This window comes from Branchiostoma floridae, chromosome 1, assembly GCF_000003815.2.
Source record: "Branchiostoma floridae strain S238N-H82 chromosome 1, Bfl_VNyyK, whole genome shotgun sequence".
Lineage (NCBI taxonomy): Eukaryota > Metazoa > Chordata > Leptocardii > Amphioxiformes > Branchiostomatidae > Branchiostoma > Branchiostoma floridae.
This window is the reverse complement of record NC_049979.1, coordinates 26,533,422-26,547,583: the sequence shown is the minus strand read 5'-3', so window position 1 is coordinate 26,547,583 and position 14,162 is coordinate 26,533,422. Positions and strand designations below refer to the sequence as shown.

At 39.7% G+C, this 14,162-nt stretch overlaps 1 protein-coding gene and 1 long non-coding RNA gene across 4 annotated transcripts in view; one reads left to right on the top strand and one right to left on the bottom strand.

The window, feature by feature from the left end:
• Nucleotides 1-8,278: 8,278 nt before the first annotated feature.
• On the top strand, nt 8,279-9,700 carry LOC118411845. The gene is made up of 2 exons (XR_004830705.1): nt 8,279-9,076; nt 9,432-9,700. It is a non-coding gene; the product is annotated as an uncharacterized LOC118411845 (long non-coding RNA).
• Nucleotides 9,456-14,162, bottom strand: part of LOC118411812 (5'-3' exoribonuclease 2-like) — a 47,697-nt gene continuing 42,990 nt past the window's right edge. For all 3 annotated transcript variants that reach the window (XM_035814301.1, XM_035814317.1, XM_035814310.1), the window contains 2 exons: nt 10,936-11,144; nt 9,456-10,330 (listed from right to left, as the gene is read on the bottom strand). In XM_035814301.1, coding sequence (XP_035670194.1) covers nt 10,226-10,330; nt 10,936-11,144 — 314 coding nt within the window. In that variant the 3' untranslated portion in view covers nt 9,456-10,225. The remainder of the gene's footprint in view (nt 10,331-10,935; nt 11,145-14,162) is intronic.

Genomic DNA, 14,162 nt, shown 5'->3' with positions numbered 1-14,162 from the left:
TATAACTCAATAAGATAGAACAAATTCTAGACTCTCAGAATGAGCACATAACCGATTCTGGAGCAATGTTAAGGAGACCAACTTTGAAAAAGATTGATAAAGCCACTTACTACTATATCTAATAATAAGGGAATGTCGTTTGTATGTCTGATGACGCTTTATACACTTGACAAGTATTACACAAAAAGTGGCATTTGTCAAGAAAATGATGTTTCCGTTGTGTCTGTGAACAGCATAGCTCGAGAAACTGTGGATAGATCCTTATGATATTTGAGAGTTGGGTGAAGTCAGGGAAGCGGAGTTCGAAATTGGGCCTACTAACGGCTTTCCAAGGTACTGCAGCGGATCTGTTGATATGCAGTGAGATTTTACCAGTTGACTACTACTAGGAAGCTCTTGGGACAGAGAGTAAGTGGTGTAGGGTTGGACCCCAAGCAGCATTCTTGGAACTGCAATGGCCGAATACCTTATTTGCATGATTGATAAGAAATACCATAACTCCGTTGTGTTGAATAATATGATGGAAATTACATTATCGTGGAATTCGGAAGTCTAGTAAGGGTGAACATTATATAAATCATGTAAATCACCGATTTTACCGTTGCAGATGCACACGTACACAGTCTTACTATTTCAACTTATTTTGAAGACAAAAATAAGTTATGCGGAGTCGTGACGCTTTCACAAGAGAAGTGAGCTCTCCACAACTCCGCGTTACGGCCGGGGAAGGATCGTCAACGACCACGAGTGACACTTTAGTCACGACATTCACAAGTTGAAGGACGGGCGTTCTTTTTATACCAGCCGCTTTTTACCTTTGCCAAGAAGGTTATGTGTAGCGTTTGTATGTGTGTATGTATCTATGTCTGTATGTTTGTATGTATGAAGAAGACCAGCATAACTCAAGAACACTTGGATGGATTGTATTGATATTCGGTATGTGGGTAGGTGTTGATAAGACCTGAAAACTATTAAATTTTGGGCCCCCTAGTGGCCTGTTATGATACTGCATCATTTGCATAAATTATCAGCAAATGCGATTAAAGCCTTCTTTCTTAATATAGATTGTATACGTCTGTTGTTTGGTGAAGGAGATGATCAATGAATATAATTTATGCAAATGATGCCCTTCTTTGCATAATTAATGGCAAACAGAATTAATACAGGAGTTGTAAAGGGTAGAATCATTTGGCGAAGGTCGTGGAACTCTAGTTTAAGCATGTGTCGTCAATAATAGGCAACTCACCTCGCCTGCCTAATACTGTAGTACTAGGTGTAATCATAAGTTCTGGGTTTCGCCTGGAAATGATAAGGGGCACAATTCAAATTTCGGGGCATAATGATATATAGTATGAAGTTGAAGTTTAAATGTGTTATAGTATATAGTATTTCATATGCCTAGATGACTGAGTAAAGGTAGACTAGTGTGTAAAATGGCAAGGTAATGCTAGTGTAAATATTCTATAATGATTGGCTTTAGTTGTGTATATTTAGACGTATATTCTATAGTGATTATGTGATTATTGAATGTATTTGAATGTTCTGTACTTTGCATTTATGACTTGTGAATAAAATGAAGTTGAAGTGTTGCTATCGATATCCAAAATTATTATGATCCTTATAATTGTGATCGTTACTTTGCGTTACTTTACAGAAAACACCAAGTAACGTTGAGAGAGAGAGAAGGGAGAAAATGTACAACTGAGTTGTGAACTAAGTTGTGTGGGTGAACTTGCTCTGCTGAAAGTCATATACCCACTTATTTCTACTTGAAAGACGGAATAAAGTTTTATGAAACATTATTTTGACGATGTCTTTGTTAATTTCTGATCACTGATGGTTTTCTCGCCAGTTTCTCGCCCTTTCCACTAGGACGACGCTCTCGCCGCGCTCTCTCTGCGACCTAAAATTTGGCAGATCGCTCAACGAATTCTTTAAAAAAGAAACAAATCTTTTTACTCTTTCTGTGTTTTGTTGTCTTTTTAGTCACACTTTCACGTTTTGTATGATATACCCAGGATGAAATCAAAGGTTACATATATCCTATTTAGGTCGTAGTGAGAGCGCAGCGCGATCGCCGTCTAGTGGAAAGTGAGCTTTACTATTACCTACTAGTGACACTGACGAAAACTAGTGGATCCTAGTTGAAACGTCTGACCGTTTTAACAATCATATCCAGTTGCTTGAGTAACTGCTTTTTTGGCATATCTTATTACCTGGATGTCTAACCCTCATCGACGTATTACCTACTCAGTTTTCAAAATGACGTCGACTGGAAAGCAACGACCACAATGATTTGAAATTTGATAGACATTCGTTATAAACGTAATGCCATGTTATTTATCTCCACAATTTGAGTATTGCATGCATGTGATTTTTTGTTGAGGTCGTGAAATTTTTATCACTCATACATGTGTACTAATTTGGGGGCGCCTATTGCGCGCGTGCGATTTTACCACACAAAAAATACTTCAACGCATAAAAGAACATTGTCGTGACTTTTTCTTAATTGCAATAACGACTGGGAGCAAATTAGGGATTCTATAGTACATGGTGTCATTAGTAGGGACCGTATATTATACTATGGAGTAAAAAAATGGTTATGCGAGGAACTAACGATTTGGGTAGGACAAATGGAAGGAAGCTTATTAACGGGCTTCATAATTGTTTGGATGACAAATTGGCTGTCTGCGAGTCCATATGGCACAACGGGTAGGTGGTAATATTCTTTTTAGAAATAATCTAACATGCGTAAGATATATTCGGCCTTATAATGGGAAGAGATGCACACAAAAAACCAAACGTTTTAGGTTACAAAGCATGGCATTATTGATGTTGCAACTAATAAACAGCGACAACAACAACGGTAGATAGTCCAATGTCGGTATTTAAAGGGAGACGAACTTTTTTTGGCGACGCCTAAGAAGCGAGCGTAATAGTATAGTTTGCGAAAGTTTGACAAGAATTTCCAAAATCTCGGGAATTTTTCTACAGGCATGTGTAGTTGCACCCCTTTTTTTTTGGGGGGGGGGGGGGTATAACTCGGGAATGGGTTGACGGATCTTCATTATATTTGGAATGTAGATAGCTTCAGAGATGCCTTACATGATTAAATGCTTATTTTGGGGCTTACTTGCATAATTAATAAGGACAATTTATAAATACACAATATGCCATATATAACTCAAAAAGAGAGAAATATTGGGCTTACTGTTAAGGATATATCCGATTGGCCAAAATTCCCCAAATTCCACAGCAATTCGTCCGCGCGTGCGCAATTGCACCATCCTTTTGAAAGGAAATAACTTGGTTGACGGATTATTGTGATTTTTGATATGTAGATAACTTTAGAGATGTCTTCCATAAATAAGGGCTATTCATGCAAACCAGGGGCTAATTTGCATTATTAATGAGCACAGTTTATTAAGCCACAGTATACATGATGTATTGCTACTACTAGGGCAGTTAAACATGACATATGTAACTTGGAAAGAGAGAAATATCAATAGACATTAGATATGTAAATTGTTGCCTAATTAACATAATTAATGAGAAGTTGTTATGATAGTGGTATTTTACAAAAGTCCATTCTTGCGACATTTGGAAGCAACATGTACTTAAAAGTTGAACATGCGGACGTAAGTCATGCAAATTAGGGTCTCATTTACATTTATTTATGAGAAAATGCTACAATAGCTTTCTTTGCTAAGATTTTTTTTTACCTTGAACACAACGTCTCGTGAGTACAACGGTCCAAATCTATGTTGTCACTATTGTAGGGGCATCTTCGTGATATACATGCAAAGATAAAGCCCCCTTCACACGAGAGCACGAATGAGCCGGAATGCTGTCGGAATTAATATTCTATTCCTGGCAATTCCTGGCAATTCGTAGTGTGTTCTAACTGCATTCCAGCTATTCGTGGCCATTCTTTTGGCTACCCAGAAAGTTTGTGACATGTTAAAAACTGTCGAGGTGCATTCGAAGCGGAGAAATATCGAATGGCATTCATAGAGGATTCTAAGTGTATTCTAACTATTCCTACTGCAGTCTGACCGCATTCTGCGGCATTCCAACATTATTCGAAACATTCTTATCTCATTCGATGGAGAACCGAAACTGCAAGCCACTTCGAATCCTGCCCGAATGTGGCCGAAAGAATATTTGGAATGTAGTCGGAATGTCTAGAATACACTACGAATGCACAGGAATAGAAAAGAATTTTCATTCTGGCGGCATTCTGGCTCATTCCTTCTCGTGTGAAGGGGATTAAGGCCTATTTGGAATTCCCACCCGAATGGCCCCGAATGTGGCACGAATTTTGCAAATAATTAATTCCGGCTGGTTCTGCTCGATTCCTGCTGATTCGGTGTCAGTGTGAAGGCCCTATTAGGTGTGACAAGCCGCTCAGTGTAATATAACCAGCTGCTGCTGCGCCGCGTGCCTGCGAAACTTGTGTGTTACACCGAGGGGCAGTGATCATTCAGATACTGATACAGAAGCTGGTGTGTTACACCGAAGGGCAATTATACCGGCTATACAGATACAGATACAGATACAGAAGCTGGTGTGTTACACAGAAGGGCGGTTATGCCGGCTATACAGATACAGATACAGAAGCTAGTGCGTTACACCGAAGGGCAATTATACCGGCTATACAGATACAGATACTGATACAGAAGCTGGTGTGTTACACCGAAGGGCGGTTATACCGGCTATACAGATACAGATACTGATACTGATACAGAAGCTGGTGTGTTACACCGAAGGGCGGTTATACCGGCTATACAGATACAGATACAGAAGCTGGTATGTTACACAAAAGGGCGGTGATACCGGCTATACAGATACAGATACAGATACAGAAGCTGGTGTGATACGCCGAAGGGCGGTTATCCGGAAACATTTCATTGAGTAGCAGTGGACAATCTCAAAGTGAATTCCAATGTGAAAGAAGAAGATACGAAAGAGCTAGCAAAATGAAGAATCTATTATTGTTCTTTATACCGTACTCCTGTGTGTCTGTCATTTGTTAACCTTGATAACAACTAAGCTAACATTCTTTTGCCAAAGTTTTTCTTTTCTTCGCACGCTTCATTCAGTTTAAGGGATGCCACCCATATAATAAAATCAACATGGCCTAGTTTACAAACACCAACCGACACTTGACCGTCGAAGATTCACAACAGTATAGACTACGGACTGAAGTACAGAGGGACAATACTGTAGTCAGTTGAATAAAACTGACCTAAGTTTAAGAAATTTCGTCGCGAGAGGTGTGCAATAAATATGATCAAAAGTTGATCATATGAAACTATAAAAACGTTATTACATAATGTATAAGTGAATGTGCAGTTTTGATGAATTCATCGCAATTTTTGTCTGGCATGACGTGCATAACACAATATAAAAATGGCTCTGACACACTGGACAAATGATAAGACTTGTTCTATCAGCGATAGAAAAAGACACCGGCGAGTCTTTTTTTGTTCAATTGTTGATCTAACTTGCTATGTAAATAACTAGAAGGAAAGTCTACTTTCTGTGTTGCCATGATATTACATAATGGGCCTTTAACAAGCGATGGCCTCCTTACCAAACAAACATCACCACACAGCACACACACGCGCAGTTTATCGGTTGAAGAAGAAGATACTTGAAGTACTCCTCGGCATGCTGTCCCAGTCTTGCTGAGAGCTATTAACAAGTACTTGTGGATGCACAATAAATCGGCCCTGTCATCGCTGATAGCGATGTGCCCCCCTCCCCCTGTATTTCATCTATAAAGGCCACAGCAAGTAAATTTTCAGAGCACTATGGTTGGTTGTCAAAACGCATGAGATTTATGCACTTTTCAGCGCTAGTCATATGTCTGACTTTGATACTTTCTAAACATTCATTCAAAGTAAATAAGAAATTTTTATCATCAATATACATAGTACACTTCATCTTCTACTGTGTTGCGGATATGCCTTCCGGCTTTTATTCGCAGTTTGTTGCAATTTTTAGTTTAGCGATATAGATTTGGATTGAATATGATCCATCATTCCATGGTGTTAAAGTATGATATCGAAGAAAAGAAAATACGAATACACACACAACTTGCAGAACACACAACGAGTTTCAATGGTATTGAAATGGACTAACATTACAATATTGAAATTATCATTGAAACTGGTTTCAGGAAGCTACTAATGCGATTTTGTTGTTGCGCTCAACGGTAAACTTGCTTCGTGGTATAGATTCAATATTAGACGCCAGAAAAGACAGCTGAAAAGACTTGCTACTTACTGCAATTGACGAAATATACAGTGCCGTCATATACAAGTATACGCCCGTCCGTTATCTAAATTTCGCCGGAAATCCTACGCGATAGTCCCGATAACACAACAATGGTATCATATTTTTAGTTTTACAGTCCGGAAATGGCCACTTAAGTTTGCAATAATTCACTCATTTGCGGAGAAAAAAAAGTAACGATACGTCACAAAGTGCTAGATGATACATGTAGACCACAAAAGATATAAAATATGACGAAATATACATTCCAATTCTACTGATTCTATGTGTTTCGCTTTTAAGAATTTTCCATAAAACGTCTTTCCCCCCGTTTACAAAGAACCGTAACCATTCTATCCTTCTAAAATGGTCCTCATGTCACTGATGTGACATTAAAATTCATGAGAATGCGTTAAGATATCTTTCCCACTCCCCTCACAATCGCTACCGCAAATTTACTGACGTAACTTAGCAAACACACACCAAACAGCATCTCAAACATGTGCTCCAGTTCCCCACTTCAGACGCGGATAGCTTGCCCGAGATGCTCGCAAGTTCGTGGGTCGAACGCGGGCGTAGAATTTGGGCGGGAAAACGGGGAACATTTTTCTGACAGAAGTTGGTAAAAGTTGAACATATGTCGGGCCAAGCGAAGAGTATTTAATGGTGGGACAATGGGGAGTTTTTACCCCGGTGACAACCGGGTATTTTTAGCGGTGAGGAAAGAACGCGAACGCGGCAAGGCATTGTGTGTGACCCCGTCCATTCAGGGCTGACTTCTGGCTGGATGGATGAGGGCCCGTTGTGACCTGAAAGTTCTCTCCGCTTCACTGCCTCGCCTGAAAAACGCCCTATTTCCATCTTTATTGGGTCGATTGTGCGAAAGGCAAATAAACGAATCTCTGAATCTTTTCCCTCGACAATGGCGTGAGAAGGCCCTTCTGTTTGGGAGGAGGAATACATCACATGGTAGATTTCCTCTGTATGAGAAGTGGGGAGGGGGGTGTCCCTGAGGTAAAATGTCGTCTGACAGTACAACAGCGCACAGTTAATTCCGTGATCCCCATGTTTACTTTACCTTATCCTACAGGATTCCCCATGAATAGAAGACGTAATAACCCATGACAAATTACCTATCCATGGCACACAGTAACATACGCACATCTAACAAAAATGTACAAATTTCCAAACGTTTCTTTTAATAAAATCAGAGCTCTTAATCAGACAATATCGAAGAACATTCATTAAAATTTTACAAACCTTTATCATAAAAGAGATACGAATCAATATAGATAACTTTTGTTTAAACTAAAATGGTCTACACTTCGTTGGTGAAAACTCCGAATGCTGGTCGCCCAGCGCTGTAGCTTCGATGGTTAATTGGATTGAAGGGAGACCTCTATCGGCGGTCTCAATTACTGCACCTTATACTACATCTAGTCGACATTTTGAATAGCAGATTTTGCAACGAAAGGCATCCTCTTGATAATTAATTAAAAAGCACGCATAACAATGGTACACATTTTTGTGGATGACCAGAAAACAATGTATATCAAAAAGGGAATTTTTGCTGCGGTACCTTTCTATAGAAAGCCGCTAGAGGGCCCATTATCGACCTTGATGTTCGTTTTCTTGACATCTTTCCACCTACGAAATATTATCAGGATCCATCCAAGGATTCTCAATTCAGTTATGCTGTTCAGCGACAGACAGACTGACCGAGGGATTCTTAAATTATGCTGTTCAAAGACATACACACAGACACGCACACACACACACACACACACACACACACACACACAAAACATGGCTGACACAAAATAGAAAGCCAACTAGTAACCAAAGTCACATCAGATGCATTTTATTCACCCTTCCACTTACTAGACTACCAACTGATAAAAAAAAAGGAATCATTGTTCAAAGTGTATTTTGCAATAATCATTAACACTAGTCCACCTTTATTAGCAGGGTAACCTTTATTCGTTGCATTTAACACCAGGGTATTTTGGGATATCAAGTTGACGGACGGAGATCTCAAACTGCATTATAATGAAAAAAAAATGCAATTTGAAACCACCGTCCATCAACGTGATGTCCCTAAATATCCTGTTTGTAGCTACAACGGATATAGGTTACCCCGCGAATAAAGGTGAACTAGCGTTATACAGTGTCTCTTATATGTATACAATCAAATGTAACTAATGGTTGCTATTCAATCACAATGCTAGTTCACCTTCAATGTAGGGTAACCTATATATTAAAAATATATATATTCAAAACAGTGTATTAAGGGATGTCAAGTCGATGTTGGATTTATAAACTGCAAGTATTTTGCAAATATTGTAATTTAAAAGCAACGTCCATCCACTTGATATCCCTAAATACCGTGTTTCATAATATCACATTTTTAACATAACCTTTTGATATCATATTCAACAAAAAAAGAACTGTACAAAAACTGTACACATTCGAAAATGTTGACATCCACACAGTACCTGTAAGAGTTTTTATGATACAGAAAAAAATCGAAAGTTTACTAATAATAAGAGGGTTTGTAAACAACATCACCTACCCACATGCACATCCGAGTCTTAGAATGGTATCTGCTTTAGATTATCAATTTCTCAAAACATGTCAATCTCATACTAAATCTGAACCAAAATAAAAGACTGCACATCATTCAACAGGGATGTGTATTGGTACTTGCAGTTACAGTATCGAGAATATCAGGTACAGATCACAAAATACTGGATGTGAACAGACCAACAATCAAGTATTATATTTGTAACATATTCTGGTACTAAGTAGCCAAGGTACCATCCGGATAGTGGTTCGCTCCTATGTTCGCTTCTGCTATCCGTCTGGAGACGTGCGCATTCAAACCGTTTGGTGGTGACGCCAGTTGATGAGCGAATCAAGGAATGGGTTCTAGAGCACTCGTTCGATGACAACAGGCCGGCGCCCACATGCGCTAGGGGACGTGGGGCTTTTCCGGTGTTGGAACACCGGTTCGAACGATCACATGAATCCATTCCATAATTCGCTCCTATGTGGGGACCAATCAGCGCCAGCTTCCACTTTTTGTACGATTCCAGACGTTGAGATGATCCGCGTTCCCAGACGGACTACTTTCCGGATGGTACCCAGGCTAGGTACTAAGAGCATGTTACTTACTCCTACCACAAAGATCAAAATTTACCACTGGAAAAGGATGAAAACATTTGTTTAGCCATTGAAATCAACACCACCTTTGTTTATAGGGATTCCCTAGAAAGCACACGTTTCCGAATGAGATACTAAATAACATTCTGTTCACTTTTTAACCATGTATCTGTCCTCGATGAAAAATGTTTACTTTGTCAAGTTTTCAGATAGACAGGCCGCTATAGACAGGTTTGACTTCCTTGTATACTTACCCCCCGCCCCAAAATAGGTGTAACTAATGCATACATTTTTGTTTTCAAAGTTGCAAAGCATATCCTTGCTGTCCAACAGTTACAGATTTTCGTCCTTGAGTTGTGCGTTAACTGATATTCAGATCAACTACTGTTTATCAGAAATATACACAAAATGTGAAAATAAGTGACAAGTCATTAATATCATTAATATCAACGAGACAAACCCAAGTGACTACAAAACCCCCGTTTCAGACTGAGCAAACACATCCATTTCATCCTTTGATAAAAAACTGAATTTCTTGTATATTCCATCTCAGTTAACAGGTACCACAGTTATCAAGACAACAAAGTACATTCAATTGCCTACAAAATAATTTCATGTTAAGTTAATGAATCAAGAAATTTGTGTAGTTTGGTCCGCCAAAGTTGTTTTCTCTTTCCTTCCTGGTCTAAAATTGAGGCCTGTTCAGTATATTTATTAAGTCCTAGTCCTGCATGTACATAAACAATGCACATGTCATGTATTCTATCTAAGGGGCTGGTTCAGTTTAGTACCACCCTCTGCTCTGCTGGGGGTAACCGCCACGCCCGCCACGGTTGGGCGGGAAGGACTGGCGCCGTGGGTCGTCACGACGACGGGGGTCTTCACGACGCTGGAAACAGAAAAGACGATAACGATGAATGATTGAATGACAGGTTACTTGCAAACAACTTACTACGACAGGACAACATACATTTGCCTACAGAGATGCTAAACACTTTAACTCACTACCTGCTGACATTAAACAAGTTCCAACCTTGAAGTTATTTAAATGAGCTGTGAAACATCATGCCCATTCTTAGTAGTGACCTCCTGCCAAAATGATCTGTTGTTTCTATAATTTGACCTGGACCGGAAATGGTCTTGATTTATGGATTATGATTTTGATTTGTCTGCCTTCTTTCATGTTTTATTTGTATACTTATATGTTCTATTGTGTATATCTATCTACGTTCTCTGTAATATGTTTTATTTCCTTGTATGTGTACCTGGGCCTCGATGAAAATCAGTTTGTCAAAACTGAATCGGGCTACCCAGGAGTATGAAAATATCAACAAACAATAAATAAAGAATAAACAGATGCAGCAGAAGTTGACATTACAGTAATAATAATGATAATAATAATAATAATAACTTTATTGCACAACAATTGTACGAGGTACAAAGTATGGCATCTACATAACTACAGTGTTATAACTTAACTTAACATTAACTTACCTGGTTGTCACTGTTACCGTACCCCCCTCCAGGGGGGGTTGGATACCCCCCTCCTGGGGGTGTTGGGTAGCCTCCCCCCTGCTGGTTCCGCAGCTGCTGGATGCCATACGACACCGCCTGCTGTACCTGGTTGTGCCCCCACCTGGAGGGGGTCGAAGATGAACTGCCCCCGGGGTGGGGGTAACCCCCCTGCCTCTGCTGATACCCGTCTGTAGGGAGACATGAACAAATTTGAAGTCCCTCCAACACCAGATCTTTGTTTTGTTGATGAAATTTAGACATCCAGGTAACGTTAGTTCACCTTTATCCGCAGGGTAACCTATATCCGTTGTATATAGAATGGGAGTATCTAGGGATATCAAGTTGACAGACGAGTGTTCTAGACTGGAATGCTATGAAAATATAGCAACTTGAAACCAACGTCCGTCGACTACATATCGCTAAATATCCCGTTTTTTCAAACAACGGATATAAGTTACCATGTGGATAAAGGTGAACTACCGTTACATGTAGTAGGATGTCAATAGCATTTATTCAAGCAATAGAATATGGGATTTAGGAAACGTTCAGGCATTTCAGACAGCATTCACTGCCAAAGTCATCAAAGTCAACAGCAGGTTTTATTACTACAGTCAAACCTGTCTATAGCGGCCACTCAAGGGACTGGAGAAATATGGCCACTATAGACAGGTGGCCACTATAGAGAAAATGTTGATCAATTGACCATGAGCGAGATACACATGATTTCAGTTCCCACTAATCTTTCTCACCAAGTAACATTGTCTCAATCGGTAAATTCACCGACAAAGACTTGCACTTTAATGCTCGAGGCATGCATACCTTCTGCTACTGCCAAAATGACCTTGTCAGGAACTCCAAATCCTCGCAAACTACAATTTCAAACTCGCTGCAGGGTGACATAAGGCTGCAGTATGGTTGCAATAACCAGTGTTTCTGTATCAACGGGACCGGAAATTGTGTGGCCGTGGCCACGTTGGACAGGTGGCCGCTAAGCTTATTTCTTAATTGTTACGAATCCAAGGGACCGACAAAAAGTGGCCACTATGGCCAGGTGGCTGCTATGCAAAGGTGGCCGCAAATACAGGTTTGACTGTACATGTAGTACGATGTCAATAGCAATTATTCCAGCAATAGAATATGGGATTTAGGAAACGTTCAGACATTTCAGACAGCATTCACTGCCAAAGTCATCAAAGTCAATAGCAGGTTTTATTACTGTAACTGAAAATTGATATGTGAAAGACAAAGTTTAGATAGTCCAATAGGAAACAAAAAAGTAAGACGAAGAGAAGGTGAAGACAAGTTTTAAGGTATAAATCTAACCGTTCAACAAGATGCACCCAAAATTGAAGCTGTGCACCCAATTAACTTTTGTGGGTGCACAGGGTGCACCTAAATATTTTCTTAGGTTTATGTATGTAAAGATATCAAAGTATACTAGTATACATCATATTCTTGACATCTAAGTGTTAGAAAGATATCAAAATTGTCTGTCCTGGTACTTGTTTAAGAATTTGATAGCTTGTAACTAAGTTTTTTATTAGGTTATTACTTACATTAAAGTGGTGCACCAAAAGATTTTTTGGTGCGCCCAATTTTATGCTGGGGGCACCAGTGCACCTAATCCCAAAAATGAATTTCGAGCCCTGAAAATGTCAGTTGAGTGTCAGTTTTTTAATGAACTGAAGTGTCAAAGATTTGTGTGACACTCACCCTAAATCGGGTATGTATCTTACATGTAACTACACTAGTTCACCTTTATCTGGGGGGTAACCTTAATCCGTTGTTTTCAAAAGCAGGGTATTAAGGGGCATCACACCAACGAAATGTGAGTTCAAACTGCTATATTTGGAAAATATTACAATTTGACACCACCATTCGTCGACTTGGTATCCCTAAATGTGCTGTTTTGAAAAACAATGGATATAGGTTACCCCACGGATAAAGGTGAACTAGTGTTAACTTGGGTGCGTACTTCAAGACTTTCACAGAGCAATCGCCAATAGAAATCATCCATATTCTCCAAAGGTTGCATGTACACAATCACACAAGTCTACAAGGTTCTATCTGTGTGAACACAACTGCAGTGACCCAAACAATCGCACGCCAAATTCAATTTCCTGCGGACCAAATCAAGCGAATAAACAGTCGCACGCCGTGGGCGACAGGTGGGAGGGTCGTGCCGCTCTCTCACAATTACCCGCGCCGGGAAATCCTTTATGTCCCCGACAAAATGGCAGCTATTTGACATGCCCCATGTGTCGCCTCATGCAAATATTGATTTAGAGTGATTCTTGTTGGCTCTCCTTTTCGCACCATAATTTCATCTCCCGAAATTCAATCATGCTTCATCAAAATGCAATCATCACATCAAAATGCGACATAATCACAGATATGGAAAATTGTGAAAAAGGGCTTGCAGTTAGGCAGTGTTTGGAGAAGGGCTGCAGAGCACTTCAGATGAGAGTGAGAGAAAATTATCATGTTGACAAAAAATCTACACTTTGTATTTCCACAATTCTAGCAAACCTAATAATAGGCAAAGTCTCTAGATTTTTTTTGCAAAAAAGGCCAACTTTAGACCTAACTAAAAACCCCAGAATCTGCCTTATGGTTAAAAAAATAAGATTTTGGGCCCACCCAGAGAACATAACGTGGCCCACCCACGGACAGTTTAGTTGGCCTACAAGTCGAGTAGCGCCTGGGTCTTTGTAAAACCCGCACAAAGGGTCTTCAGTGGGCTGACAAGATTTGACAGGGTCACAATGATATCCAATTTGTGCCCACAAAGCGGGAACATTTGGCTTGCCTGTGTATGAGAGCCTGTCAGACAGGGAACACAAAGACAACTGACAGTGTACAGTAGTAGTGTTCCAGTCCTGACAACCAAATCAGCTGTTTTACACCTTCGATTTATGTACACTTGTATACATGCTATACACATGTATAGTGTATCTCAATAAACTCAACAAACTCTATAGAGTTTTACATCAATGAGAATGCAACCTGGTCCAACATTGAACTCATGCCTACATGATTCTTGAGAAAGACAAATTAAAGTCGAAACCGGAAGAATACCGTTGTCTCTGAGCTGTCATTTTCCCAAGCTATGAATGATGTCATGCCTACATGTACCTTACTACAATTGCCGTTAAAAGTTCGATTTTACAACTGTCATCTTCATATATTGTCGTAAAATAAAATAA